Here is a 16056-nt window from a genome sequence, read left to right on the forward strand (position 1 = left end):
TAAAACTAGCTCTTTTTATTGTATTTTCACAAACTATCCTTATTTAAAAGGTATTTAAATGGAAGCATGTTTCCAAACCTAACTTAAACAGGCTGTTTATAGGGTGCTTTGAAAAAAACCGGCTGTCTTATGGTAAGAAATATACTTCAAAGGAAAAAAAGTCAACCAAATTTATTTTCAAACAGATTTTAAATACTGTTTTCGGGGTATTTTTAAAAATTGATACCCGCAGTCACGGACTTGAAAAACAAAATGCAATAGACATGCAGACACAGTCTGCCAAAAGAAATAAGAACTCGTCGTCTAGACACAGCCCATTCTACAAAGGCACTATTCATATAGATAAGCCATTTCGACAGAAGTGTTTCGTCGTCAATCCCAAAAAAAATTGATGAGAATTCTCAATTCTGGACACATCCGATTTCTAATCATGCGCGTACTTAATAAGTAACCAGTAAGTATAAACGCCAGCCTAAATCCGCTAACAAACCAAGACATTAAGCTGCCATACAGTTGGGAGCTAATGTATCTTCCAACAAAAACGAACAATCAGCCTTAAACTTCATCAGTCAAATAAAGTATCGAAATATGCATGCATTTCGAGCACATCGACCGGTTTGATAACGCGCGTTGTGTCAAAGTGTGTGACAGTGTAAAGATCTATCGATCCCCAATCATTATTCATCGAATCTCTCTGTGTATATCTCTACACAGCCAGATTTTAAATCAATCATTGATCAGTTACTACGTTTTGAAACTTCCAAAATTCGCATCAACCATAACGTAACATTACCATGCAGTGTAATCTAAATACTGTATTACAAAAAAAATCTAATCGATTTTGAGACAGAACCGCAGTTAAGGTGAACAAAGATAAAATAAGCCCTGAACAAAATTATATAAATAAACGCTCACCTCCCGTGTTGCATGAAGAACCAAACGCTCAAGAAATTTCCCCACATCGTTATCCTACGTTTATAAATCATGTTGGATGAATAAAATTTGCTCGACTTTAATAGCACGCGCCTGGGGACTTCCCGTGGAATAGAGTCACGTGGTAAAACCACGTGCTAAGGAACAAAGCATCTATGTATTTTAAAATTATGGCGGACGGCTGTTGATGGTTGCAACGTGCGTTGCGTTGCTCTTTACTGCGCAAAACGAGTATTTGTCAACTCTGTGGACTGTCCAGACGCGCAGATTTTGTTTTAATCACGAATCAAAATGTCTCCGAGTTGTCAGCGACTGGCTTTTACTGTTAAAGGAACGGATCTAAGTTCAACTGGTGGATACACGTACTGTACCGGTGTTTGAGTCTTCGCGATGCGAATAAATGTGAGTACGATTGTTCCTTATTTTAGAATAATCTGTTATTGGAACGTCTAGGCATACGTGTTATGAAAAGGACAGTTGGATATCTGGCCTTTCGAAGAGCGCTGTCAATTAATTTATTACCAAGAGCCATTTTGGATTTGTTTATATGCAGTGTTTGCATACCGGTCGTTTTGATATAAGGTAATTTCGATACACCAGGCGATGCAACTCGTTCAGATACAAATTGACTCAGTCGAGATGTACAACCAATAGTTCGCGACATTTGTTTTTCTTGCTCACGTGCAATAACTATACATCAGGTAATCGCAATATTTTTGCAGTTTCACTGCTCTTAAGTTCGTATCGAAATGACTCGTTTCCATTACAGTTAATTGATCGCAGATTACATTCTTGCTCTCACGCCAAATGTGTCACGTTAAGATTAAGCTTTGTGTCCGTCCTCTTTCGCTCACACATAGCAATACCAACCACAAAACCAATAGTGAATGCTCTGGCTCAGGCCTTGCAAACTTCATGATGATTTTAGTGGAATCAAATATTATTGTGTTACGTCTTGCGAGAATGAATGTATGTATAGTTGGCAAGTAAAATTCAGTAATGAAATTATATATTATAGACATTTAACTTATTATGTTGACTCAGTTAAGCCTAAAACGGTTATTTTTCTGCTTGGGAATTCCTAAAAAGTTTCAGGAACATGATATTTTGACATTTCGTTTGTTACATGTAAACAATCAGGACCTTATACATACACTCACATGTACAGCTGGTTCATTAAAGGTTGCTTTGGGCATCGGGAATTGAGTAATAGTAAGCTATTGTTTGGTGGTGACTCAGGGAAATCATATTGCATTGTTTGGTATGCCCAATAACCAACCTTTACTTAATCAGCTATATACAGTGTAGCTTCTAGAGAAGCGACAACCACAAGCTATAATTGACATCCAGTATTTTCATTGATTACATTTTAAACCAAAATCTTCTAATAATCTCTTGTCCATACAAAAAAGTATGTAGTGACTTTGTTAACCTCTGCATCCTGTATTCCTGATGCATAAAAATCCCCAAAGATGCAAAATAATAATATTCATGGCGTTGCATTCCAATGGATGCAAAGGTCCATAAAAAATCTGAACATGTGTATTTGTAGAAATATCCCGTCTGTGTATTCTGTGGCAGTTATTATGGCTGTTGTTGAAGGATGCATATTTCCTTTAGCCTTTAGAAGGACTGTATTTTAATTTCAGTTTACAACAGTTTATTTTCTACTACTGTAGACAACTAGAAGAATTTACAAGAAAATAATTATAAATAAATAAATAAACAGAACATACAGTAGTGGGACACCCAAAATAACTAAAAATCTAAACTAGCTAGCTAGATCACAGTTAATTTTTATCTTTGTTTCGGAAAGGCCAATAACATCAAATTAATGCTGTAGATCTGATAGCAGCATTGTCAAACCATCATGGTTTGCAGAAAGGCTTCTTATGTTGAAATGAATCAGAAAAGAAAGGCATAGATTTGCTCTGAGAAGGCATAGATTTACCCTGATTTGCTCTTTGTACTGCAGTAATACAGAGTTTTGGAGTCTGTCAAGCTAATAAGTCAGATTAACTGTCTGGTTACACAAAGGCCCAAGCATTTTCAATAACAGACTTTTTTTTTTACGTGGGACTCGATGTTTCTGGACTGGGACTCGATATTTTTCACAAGATGAGTCCCAGGACTCACCATAACTATTTGTAACCAAAATCACTGAATATATATTCACGTCTCCAACTTTTCCATTGAAAAGCAATACCGCCCAAACATTTTGTTGCACCATTCTTGTAGTTAACTCTTTGAAAATAGACAAGTAATGTCCTTTTCTGACAATCCCAAAGAACTGTTGTTTATTTAAGCTACGCAGATGTCCCTGCCAGTTTCTTTGTATAGCCTGTACTACAGTGTATATAGCATCAATTCTGTTTGCCTTGTTCATATTCCTTATGCACTAAAGAACAGTAATTTATCAAGTCCTAAAAAAAACGTTTTCTTAGGACCTACACCTGGATGAGAGTGAATCCTGACTTTTTTTCTCTAAATTCAAACAATTTTATACAGACACCCATTGACTAATAGTTATTAGGACAATGCTAGTAATAATAACTTAAGGAATACAAAAACCTTTTTTCAGTCAACAGATTCTGCCACAACTAATCTTGGTTAATCATACTAATACGGTTTCTTTCTTATCAACTGTTTGCTGTAATAAGACCTGCAGTGTACATGTGCTTTTTTCAAATTGAAAAAAATAATACTATTACTTAATTGAAACATCATGTCAATGTTCACAGATTGTTATGTTTAATGATGCTAGTGTCCTGTGATGTACAATTAAGAACTCAGATGCTATCAATACAGTGTAGATTATATATTTTGTACCCTAACCCTCATTCCTGAATTAATGGTGGAGGAAAATCGCCTGTCCCAGCAACAGTGCAAGTTACTTAATTATTGTTGCATAAGGCAGCTAGAAGGCATCTTATTATATTTCGCTTAGTTTTGCCAATTGCATGTACAGTTAACAATTAATGAATGAGACGGAGTATCTTATGAAGAATTATGGAGATCTTGGAGGGTGTTATCCGCCTTGACGGATAACACCCTCCTCGATCTCCATAATTCGTCATATGATACGAAAGCTGAATTCAATAATAGTTTTATTATTCGTTCAAAATAATTCCTACTTTAAAAACATGGCTAAAACATGCTAACCTCCATCGATCCATCGATGTTAAGTTCATCTTCGATAGTGCACGTTTAGGTTTGTCCAGCTCCACAAATATTCTCCAAATAGCAGATGTCGTCCTTCGAGTTGTCTTCTTGCTGTTCTTGCCTCGTTTTTAGCTATGTTTTCGGCTAGTTCTTACTCTTGAAACGAGTGAAATGTCCGCCATTTTTCAAGTTGACAATCAAAACAACTCAACCCCGTCCCCAGGTCTTCTCGGTTAACGGTGCCTTTACCTGCGAAAACACTGCATTTTTGACGTTATTTCCTTGTTAAAGACAAAATTCTTCCAAATTTGGTCATCAGTAACTGGTTATGGTGAACTAAACGAGTGCTTTTTGCCAATCAGAGTCAGGAAAATATTTTGAATGAATAATAATACTTGTTATTATGAAACTTTGCCTTAGGGAAGAAATTACCTCTAAGCAATATTAAATCAAGCTTCATGAAGAACAAACAAATATAATTATGTCTTTCCAGCATTTTTATTTCTTTCAGTTATACCAGTGAAGTCTATTCTAGTTTTTGTTAATTTGGCCTATCTGTTTCCAGATCTGTAGCTGTTGTTTCATTGAATGATCCTCAGCGTCCAAAGACATGAGTGTCTGATAGGCCAGGGCTAGTGGATTTTGCCATAGGGCTAGTGATTTTTGTTCTTAACTTGCCCGACAGGCAAGTGCTTTTTTTTTGGGGGGGGGGGGAGGTGGGGGGGAGAGAATTCATATTACAGAAGGATTGTAATCAATCCTGCTAATCAAAAAGGGTTTTGGGGCTATAGTTGAAATGACTTGTGGGCTATAGTACATGCTAGCTACAGCTTGCTCGAATGGCAGGCTGTAAAACTGACTTTCTTTGCTCCGTGGGTCCCTGAGTGTTTTACTGGGCAGTTATTACTGTACCAACAACTTGTGACCTTTGTTTTGTTCAATGAATTTGGCTAATAGTTGTATTATAGAAGGAAAGAAAATAAACTGTATCTTCCTTTAGAAATCTTTATTAAACCTTTAGTTAGTGATTTCATTAGACAATTTTAGAATACACTTTTCTAGTAGTGTTTTAATTTTTAACAAACAATCATACAACTGTATGTGAATATGGTGAGTTTCAAAGAAAATTCCCAAGACATACATGTACGTGGTTTAGACAACTCCAGATATAAGTGATGTCATTTTAAAGGGTTTTTAGCTGGCTTTTAAGAGTGTTTTTGAAAACCTGCTTTTATTTTCAATTTTTGTTACAAAGAAAATGGTTAAATTTTTATTTTATTTGTAATTAAGAACAGGTTAAAATACCATCAAAAATAGGTTAAAACACCTTTAAAAGCACGTCAAAACACCTTTAAAAACAGATTAAAACACCATTAAAAACAGGTTTAAACACCATTAAAAGCAGGTTAAAACACCTTCAAAAAACAGATTAAAACACCATTCAAAACAGATTAAAACATCATTAAAAACAGGTTAAACAGGGTTAGACAACATTTAAAGGCAGTTTAAAACACCATTCAAAACAGGTTCAAACACCATTTAAAGCAGGCTAAAACACCTTTAAAAACAGGTTAAAACACCATTTAAAACAGCTTAAAACACCATTAAAAACAGGTTAAAACACCTTTAAAAACAGATTAAAACATCATTATAAACAGGCTAAAACACCATTGAAAACAGGGTTAGACAACATTTAAAGGCAGGTTAAAACACCACTTATAACAGGTTAAAACACCATTTAAAGCAGCTTAAAACACCTTTAAAGACAGGTTAAAACACCTTTACAAACAGATTAAAACATCATTATAAACAGGCTAAAACACCATTGAAAACAGGGTTAGACAACATTTAAAGCCAGGTTAAAACACCATTTAAAACAGGTTAAAACACCATTTAAAGCAGCTTAAAACACCTTTAAAAACAGGTTAAAACACCATTAAAAGCAGGTTAAAACACCTTTAAAAGCAGGTTAAAACACCTTTAAAAACAGGTTAAAACACCATTAAAAGCAGGTTAAAACGCCTTTAAAAACAGGTTAAAACACCATTAAAAATAGTATTTATTACCTGTTTTAAATGAAGTTCTCAAATACAATTAAAACAGTTTTAAAAATATATCAAAAATATGTTAAAAATAGTGTTTGGTTTGGTACGGGACTATACATTTCATTGTTGAAAGGTAGCCGACATTGCAAGTTACAGTCTAGTTTTAGCTCCATTTCCACGCTTTTTTTATCACCACCCTTCACCACTTAGAGTTGCACTACATTGTAAGCTAGGTAAGCTACCTAAGCGATAATGCTTAAAGAGCACAGTAATGCTCTCCTTATAAAGTACTTAATTTATTACAAAACAGGTTTTCCAATTGTTCGGGGCCGTGTAGATCTGCTACAGTTTCCAAAATGGTCAGATTCAAACTGTCAGACACTCACATTTCCTCCATACCGGTTTTATCCGGATAAACAAGTTCATGTTCAAATAACCGTCAATCACATGAAGCTGAATGACTCTGTGACAGTCCACGACGCTGTTACTTCATGGACTGAAAGTATCAACACAAAAAACTCCACCGTCTGTGTCATGCAAACCGGGAGGAAAGAAGAAGGTGCGAATCCATTTGCCACCATTGATTGGGTGGTTTATCAAGGAGCACCACCCGAAGGATTGACGGGAACGGTTGAGTTGCAGAAATGGTGGTCTGGTACCAACTGCGCAGATGTAACCTTTCCTACGGTGAGATGGGAATGTACATATTAAATTAAATAATTGTTGCAAATTCAGTTAAAGTCTCCATGACGAATGTTAGACTTTCATTCATGTGACTTCTTTTATCCATGTCTTGAAAAAAAACAAAAACAAAACAAAACAGAACAACAAAAACAACAACAACACCAAAAACAGCAAAAAAAAAACAAAACAAAAAAATACTAAATAATTGGAAAATTGAGTCTTGTGACCCTTAGCCAAAGCATGACAGATTTAATCACGACTTGTCTGCGTAACAAAAGAAGAAAAACATCAAGAGCGAAACTGTGAAGGAGAGACCTTCTTAACATCCGTTTCAACAAAATGAAGCGCTAATCTGATACAAGGAAGCAGCTTATAACAACAACAACAACAACAACAAAAACAAAAAACACACAAAGTATTTGTTCATCTATTTGAATTGACTGAATGTGGAAAGACTATAATTCACATCTTAAGTTAAAGAACATATTAAAACTTTCCTTGAACTAGAAAAATAAGACACAAAGTTAACAAAAAATAATCGATCATTACGAGGTATCTGGGGAGGTGATTGCTAGATCTTCTAAAAAGTTGTGACCGACTTAGCGACTTAGTTAACAAGACAACATTAGATAACAAGTAAGAATGGTAACTTACTTAGTGGTTAGTTTCAAGTGATTTTAAGATGCAGCAATATTCAAAAAAAGCTGTTTCGATTGTTGTTATTGCTTTTTCTTCAGGGCAAGTTTGCCGAGGCGCCAATAGTCCTTGTGACGTCAGAGCACCTGAGGACTGGTAAAGAGTATGATGCTGCTCTCATTTGGATTGAAGACGTAACAAAGGACTCAGTTAAAGTCTGTCTTCGTGAAATGCAAAACTTTGACGGTAGACACCAAGATATCACTGTGGTACGTTCTTAGTCAGATTTTAAAAAAATGGAACGCGACTGTCCACAAAATTTGTGAGGAATGCTCGCTGGTCTTGTTAAAAATAACAGCGTTAAGAGGAAAAAGCATTGCTAATTAAAGATCGTCCGGGCGATCGCGAGTGATGATCAGTCAAACGAAAGGAAATGCAGAAAGAAATTCATAAAAAGAAACGGAAATAATAATAATAATAATAATAATAATAATAATAATAATAATAATAATAATAATAATTTTTTTCTTTTTTTTCTTTAATAAATAAAAATAACTTTATTCATAGATTCAAAAAAATAGACTATTTACAGATTCAAGAATATGAATATTAAAATATATACCCTATGTACATTCTTCTTGTGTACGAGAGAGAATTGTCGTAAAATGACTATCTAAAAACTACTAATAACAATTATAAAAAGCATCAAAAAGTTAATAAAAGAATAAAACTATCTAAAAATAATAATAATAACAATAACAATAATGAATGATAATAATAATAAGAAGAAGAAGAAGAAGAAGGAGAAATGAATTGATTAGCATTACGGGTGGTTAATTTTTAAATAGCACACAAATTGGTCTTCCTTGTCCCCACGTCTCCCTTCATGCTCTTACGTGATTCGCCTGATGTCTTATAAAATGTGGATTTGCATCCTTTTCTTGACTCTTTGCGCTCTTTGTTAGGTCACAACTTCATAGAGTTCAAAATACTTAGATTCAAAAGGGCCTAAAAATGCTGAGTTTATTATTTAATTTTTTTGTTGGTGTAATATACGAGTCTGTCACAAGATGAGTGGCATCACTTTTGTTTTTACCTCTTTTCACAGAACTGGTTTGCCTTCTCCAAACTGCACAAGCCTCTTTTCACTGAACTTGGTGTCATAAGTTTTCCAAATACGAACCCACCTTTGGATAAAATGAACAATGCTTATTGCCAGGTGAGAAAAGAATTTTTTGCAAAAGCACTGAGTAGCATGCTGTTCACAGCATTTTCCCTCACAGATATATCGCTTACTTACATCACTGTTTATATTTTCAAGACACTTTTAGTCATATACACTTTACGCAATAGAGATCAAAGTGACTAGAAAAGTAGAGAAGCTGGTCCACTAAACAATACTTTAAGACAAGAGGTCAAGAAGTACAGACCGATAACGTCTCTCTTAACCATCGACAAAGTGTTTGAGCAACTACTCTTTAAACAGGTGACTGTGAAACTCGACCACATCTTTTCTAGCCTCAACACTGCTTACAGAAAGGGACACAGCTGTGAGACCACTCTACTACGTCTGACTGAGTACTGGAAGCTAGCAATAGACAGAAAAGAGCTAGTATGTATTCTATCGACTGATATGAGTAAAGCGTTTGAATGATCCCTCAGCCACTCGCCGACACTAACGAAGCTTGAAGCATACGGTTTTGAGTCCTCAGCGTTAGACGTAATGCGATCATTCTTTAACAACCGCCAAAATAGAGTAAGATTGGGAAATACGGAAAGCAACTGGTATCAAATGAGCAGAGCGTGTCCTCAGGGGTCGTCCTTCAACCCCTTGCTCTGGAACTTATTTCAGAATGACCTGTCCTGCTCCATAACTACCGCTAAACTCTCGATGTATGTGGACGACCACCAGCTGTACATCTCAGGAACTAATAAATTTTACAGCTGTAAGGGAAGCCTAAGGGTATCGTGATAACATTCTACTCGCTAATCCTGACAAATTCCAGGCAATGATCCTTTATCCTAGAAATATTGACATTGAAGGCTAATACACTGATATAAGCATAGATGGTAGGGTCATTACAAACACAGATTACATCAAACTACTTGGCTTCCACATTGATTGCAGTATGAACTTCAGTGGTCATATTAGCGAACTGTGTAAGAATGTCGGTAAGAAAGTAGGGATCCTAATTAATGCGCCTGCGCAATCTTGTTCCCTGCTTAGCTGTAAGTCTTCTATAAGTCTTCCATCCTGCCTTACCTTACCTACTGCCAGCTGGTATGGCACTTATGTAAGGCCTCCGACAGCAGGAAAATAGAACGCCTTCAAGAACGTGCCGTAAGAGCGGTATAAAGGACTAAGTCTGCCTCTTACCAGACACTACTAAAATATCAGGACTACCCACGTTGCAAAATCGTAGATTGCAGGATATTGCTATACTTATGTACAAAGTCAAGACCAACTTCGCCCCTACCGACGTAGCAGAACTTTTTAATTTAAATAATTCGAGGTATTCTCTGCGAAACAAGGACTTTCATTTACCTACTAGATTCAATACTGTAACCTACGGCAAACATTAATTTCGTTACTTTGAAAAAACAAACAAACAAACAAACAGAAAGAACGTTGGCAGGGACACCGCAACAGCTGTGGCCAATTACAATGGTCTCGGATACTAATAAACAAATAAAAACAAGAAATATTAAAAAACACAGCGATAAAAGAAAAAGTACAGCTACATATAACAAGTTATTGGACTAGACAAGGGACGAACACCGTAACATTTTAAACAGATAGACTTGAACGAACGTGGGTCTTCACAATCATAGGAAACAGCTAACGCGGACTTATAATAATTAAAAATAACCGATTTAAAGGAAGCTAAGGTCGATGAGCTCAAATCTAGTTCACCCACTAAACAATTCCAAATTCCACTAGCTCTAATGAGAAAGGTTTTCTGGTACGTAGTAGTTTTACATTTCTTAATTATGTATTTATTAACATTGCTGGTTGAGGATCTAGTGCGTCTACCGTATTTGCGAACTTCAGGTAGGACAGAGGTAGTTCACGTTAACAAGACCGTGTGTCAATTTGAAAAAAAAAGGTGAGATCTAAAAGTTCATGCCAGTAACAAATAGGTATTAGGTTTAGATTTTGTAAACGAGATTTATAACTTATATTAGAAGAATAAGGCAGTTTTAACATAAACTTAGTCACGCGTTTTTGGATTCGCTCAAGCTTGACAATGAGCTCGATGGACTGCGGGGCCCAAAGTTGGGTGGCGTATCCCAAATGTGGCCTAACTAGGGCTAGGTATAGCGTTCGTCTTACGTCGGTTCTAAGTATGAACCTTGTGTTCCTCCTTAAGTATCCAAGTAGTTTATGAGCACGCGAAGATTGTTCGTTTACTTGTTTGTACCATGTCAGATCCTTACTAATCCATACGCCCAGATCTTTTTCTGTAGAATATAATTCAAGTGCGGTGTTGTTGAGTTTGTAAGAGGATAAGATCGGCTTTGTTTTTCTTGTTATGTGCTGCGCTTTATACTTAGCTTCGTTAAAAAGGAGACCGGATGATTGAGACCAAGTTGCAAGCTTACCAAGGTCTTTCTGGAGAGAAGAGGCATCCCCCAAAGCCTTTATCTCGCTGAATATTTTTGTGTCGTCAGCGAACATCAATCCTCGACTGCTAGAACTGATGACTTCGGGAAGGTCGTTGACGTATAAGAGAAAGAGGGCTGGTCCGAGTATGGAACCCTGAGGTACTCTAGAGGTAACAGGAAGATCCTTTGAAGTGGCGCCGAGTACCGTAACGCGTTGGCGTCGACCTGACAGGTAAGAGCAGAACCAGTTAAGCAGGTTGCCACCGAAACCGGCCTGGATTAACTTATGGACGAGGCGCCTGTGACTGACTTTGTCGAAAGCTTTTGACATATCAAGGTAGATGGTGTCAACCTGGCTGCCACTATCTAAAAGTGAACCACTGTGGTCAAAAGCCTCAAGCATGTTGGTGACCCACGATCTTCCAGTATAAAAACCATGTTGTTGTTGTGAACTTACATTGTACAGATGGTCCATGATGCTATTCAACACACAACGCCAGTACTACGTTCGTTACATTGGCTTCCTGTCAAATTTCGTATTGATTTTAAAATACTTTTTTTTTACTTTTAAAGCTATCTACGGTCACGCGCCTGGTTACTTGATCGATTTGATTGCTATTAAAGAACAGCCGCGCTATAATCTCCGTTCAGCTAGCGGTCTTATCTTAAAGTATCCTAGTTTAAAACTGAAAAAGACTTTGGGGGATCGTGCTTTTTCATCTGCTGCCCCTAATTTATGGAACAATCTGCCGCTTCACATCCGTCTTGAGGACAATTTTGAACGTTTTAAATCTTTACTTAAAACGCATCTTTTTAGACTAGCTTTTGATATGTAATTTTTTAACCTAGTATGTAATATATTTAGTGTTTTTTACCTTTTATTTAATTTTTAGCGTTGTTTATTCTTAGCCTTAATTATTTTGCTCAGTTTAGCTTTTATTTTCTTTTAACATTTACGTGTTGTCACGCGCTTTTGATCATATTGGCATGGAAAAGGCGCGTTATAAATTTTTAATTATTATTATAATTATTATTATTATTACAACGCTCAAAGACCTTGGACACTATTGGGAATAGAGAGACGGGGCAGTAATTTTCCACGTGGTCTTTCGCACCCTTTTTGTTGACAGGCACGCCGTTAGCTAGTTTTCAGTCACTCGGGAGAGACCCTAGTTGCGGTGATTTGTTGAAGATCTTACATAAGGAAGGAGCAATCACTGTGGCAGTCTGTTTGAGCAATTTAGCAGGGATTTCGTCCAGCCCTGTGGCTTAACCGACTTCCAGTGTTTTGAGTGCAGCTAGAACCGTGGACTCATTGAAAGTTAGATCGGATATAACAGTGTCTGAACGTATGCACGGTGTCTTCTCCACTGCGCTGTCGATAGTAAATACAGAGGCAAAAAAACTGTTTAACAGGTCAGCTATTCCCGTAGGTGTATCAGCACTTACTCTTGAAGGGTTTTGTGACTGGTCAGCGGAAGAGTCTGGGACGGTTACCATGGAGCCTAGGATGGGATAAGATTAGAGTTAAGCTTCAAATTGACCATAAGCGCTTGGGATTGTATCTAAAGACAGTGTCAATGGAGTCGTAAAAGTGATTACGGCTTTCGCGAAGCAGTTTCCTGACTTGCGCTCGCAGAGACTTAAACTTATCCCTCAGGCCGGCGTTCGGATGTGATTTAAGTTTTTGGCGAACTGAGTTATTTTTCTTGATTAGGTTTAAAATGTTACTATCTATCCAAGGAACCGGGTTACCGCCTTTCAGTCTCTTCGATGACACGAAGTCCTTGACAGCAGCTAGGAATAAGTCCTTCCAGCACCGCCAGTCATCATCTATATTGTTATGGTCCACAATAGAAGAAAGATTGATTGCCGAGAGAACTTCACACAAACCTTCAAAATCGTCATTTGCGTAGTCGTAGACAAATTTGCGGGGGGGTCAGGACGCACTGACAAGAGAATTGTACTCAAACAAGACTACACAATGATCCGTAAAATCACCGGCTTTTTCAGGTGACAAAACCTCGGTCACTTTGATTTGTTCTGGGGCACTTATTATCACTAGATCTAGAATATTGCTAGCGCGAGTCGGTGTGTTGTTAATTTGCGTCAAGAAGTGGTCGTGTGACGCCTCGATAAATGGCAGCACGTTAGCACCTGAAGCGCTATCCACGGAGTCCCAGGAGATGTTCGGCAAGTTAATGTCTCCACAGATTACCATATTTTGAATCTGATCGCAAACTTGATGTAGAAGGATGTTAAATAAACATACCCAACTAGGGTCTGAATCCGGAGGCCTGAAACAAGAACAGAATATAATTTTCTGATCATATTTTAGAAAATAACTGTACAGTGACTATTGTGACCTTTGCAGATCCTAATTTTATGATTATAATATGTATTATTATGAATTACTATGTATTTTAGATTAGTGTGCCCATTCAGAATTATTATAATTAGAATTATCATAGATTATTATTATTATTATGTATTTTTAGATAAGCACGGTCCCCAATGGACACTTAAATAAAGTTCTTATGTCTTTTAAAGTACAGTTGTAGACTTATCTTTTTAAGAAAGCTTTTAATTTTGTAATTTTATATTCTTATTACTATTATTGTTTCTGCCATCTAGCCTTAGAAACTGTATGAACATTGACTCTTTTAAAGTACAGTTGAACACTTATCTTTTTAAGAAAGCTTTTAATTTGTAATTTTACATTCTTATCACTATTATTATTTCGGTCCATTTTTTGTATATATATATTTATTTTCTTGTACATATTGTAAAGCGGGTTAGAATATTTTAATAGTTAAAGCGCTATATTAAATGTAATAAATTATTATTATTATTATTATCATTTATTATTCAATTGTGACTTCAAAAATAAACACAATGACGGGAACTGAAGCTTTTAGTGATTAGGAAACAGTGTTAAACGTTTTACGTTTCTCTTCCATGGCAGTTCGTTTCATTCACGAGAGCTTATAACTCGACTCCGACAGTTCTTGTCTCAGCCAATCACAGTACGACGGTATCTGGGAATTCAGCACCGATTCACAACGGAATTACAACTTGGATCGAGGTAAAATATTCCGTAATTGGGGGGGGGGGGGGGGGGGGGCGGGACGACGAAAGATATACTGAACAGAGACACACGCTTGCTTGAGGCGATGTATAGGTCAATAATAGGTGTGGCGCAAAAATTTGCAGAGTGAAGTTGAGATTGCTTATTGGCTACCTTTTGACGTTAATTATCGAATACGATTATGGTGTCGGTACAAAATAATATCTTTAAATTATTAGCAGGGGCCGGGCGCGGTGGTGTCGAACTTCAGATCTGATTGTGCGGGCTTAAACGTTACTTTAGAGCTGTTTCCTTGGACACGAAACTTTGCTCCAATCATTTGGCTGCTTTATTCATCTACAGGGATATTTAGCTCCCTCCTTCTGGGCCTCATAGCTCATTTGTGCCACTGCCGTGCCCCTTATTAGGGTAAAAAGAATATTTTGGATACAATTTGGAACGTTTATTCACCATATAAGTCTTTAATTTTTCATACCTTTGTTATTTCTAAAGCTTCTTTTGATTTTCTAGCGCTCGTTAATTACTTTCATCAAACCACAGTGTTAAGTTACGGCAAATCTTCGCATCTCTATGTTACATATTAAGAGGACGTAGGAGAACGTTTTAAAAATATTCTGATATTCTCTTCCTGTTAATTCAGTCGTTTATGACTACAATTTTAGCTGTACTAAACTACGTTGAGTGCTTTTTTTTTCAGAACATGAATACCTCTGGATTCAGAGCCTGTGTCAAGGAATTATACGCGAATAGATATGACCCCTTGTCCGTCAGTTATGCTGTGCTCACAGGTCTGTAATACTACTGAGGTCATTTATGAAGTAGTTTTTAGCAAATGAACAAAAGGAACGTTATTTGTTACTGGATTCATCTGGAAATACTTTGGAAATGCCCTAAGCTAATAACACAATGATGGTTTTGCAAGTCATGGCGGAGTCAAGAGAGTGTACCTGTTGACATAAAAAGATTCTTGAAGTTCTTTCAAGTTGTAATTTTCCTACCCCTCGAAGAACTTCACCGTTTAATTAAAAGTTTTCTTAAAGGATAAATAACGAGGATAAAAGACCTTATTAGAGATTAAAAGCACCATGCTTAATAGCCTGAATTTCATCCGATTACTTCGAGTCGTTATTACTCCCTCAGTAACGCCTGAAATGCCGTCCATTGACGTCACTACTCGTTCACCTTTGCTTTAATTCATGCAAAAAGTAAAACACGATAAACACGATTTTCAAGTGGCAAACCAAGAAATATCGTTTGGAAATATCTGCATGGTACAGAATTGCTTTATTTTTTTCGATCGTAGTTCATGTTTAACGTTCAAACTATCAACTGCATGCAGTACAACTCTGAACCGGTTGTACTTAATTCTATAATCAAACTCGGTCGCAATCACGCAATGAAATAAACACACACACGGAACACTTAGTCCAAAAACACAATGATTTTCTTTAATTGAAAAGGAGCTATTTGGTCCTTAACGAAGAAAAACACAAGGAAACAAGAAAGAAAAACTACGAGAATCATTACACTTGACGGTAAAAATAGCAAGAAGGTCGAATTATAATTTTGATATCTCAGAAAACTTCGCGTAAAAAAACTCACCGGCGGCCGAAACCACAAAGCGGCTCCAAATGAAAAACCTACCGACTCTCCGCAATGATTCTTCATTCGCAGTTCAATTTAGCATTTCAGTTTCGAAGACAAGGACAATTTTGCTGTTTAAGATAAAGATTAAGCTTATCGAAATGTCTGAACTATTCGAAAGAATGCCAGGGACGCGATCCGCTGAATATCAAGCGACAATCACGCTTAACTTTTTCGTAATTATACATAATTATGCGATTCTTTAGACAATCAACCAATCAAAATCAATACCCGGTTTTCGGGTAGTGAGTGATGTCA

At 36.7% G+C, this 16056-nt stretch overlaps 2 protein-coding genes across 2 annotated transcripts in view; both read left to right on the top strand.

Annotated features, from left to right (window-relative positions):
- The window catches only part of LOC140921542 (uncharacterized), a 471050-nt gene that overhangs the window by 392885 nt on the left and 62109 nt on the right, over positions 1–16056 (top strand). The window lies entirely within an intron of this gene.
- LOC140921648 (uncharacterized) overlaps positions 1–16056 on the top strand; it is a 216262-nt gene that overhangs the window by 5989 nt on the left and 194217 nt on the right. The window contains exons 8-12 of the mRNA XM_073371657.1: positions 6451–6827; positions 7562–7729; positions 8569–8679; positions 14032–14151; positions 14852–14942. Coding sequence (XP_073227758.1) covers positions 6451–6827; positions 7562–7729; positions 8569–8679; positions 14032–14151; positions 14852–14942 — 867 coding nt within the window. The remainder of the gene's footprint in view (positions 1–6450; positions 6828–7561; positions 7730–8568; positions 8680–14031; positions 14152–14851; positions 14943–16056) is intronic.

Source organism: Porites lutea, chromosome 1 (genome assembly GCF_958299795.1).
Source record: "Porites lutea chromosome 1, jaPorLute2.1, whole genome shotgun sequence".
NCBI lineage: Eukaryota > Metazoa > Cnidaria > Anthozoa > Scleractinia > Poritidae > Porites > Porites lutea.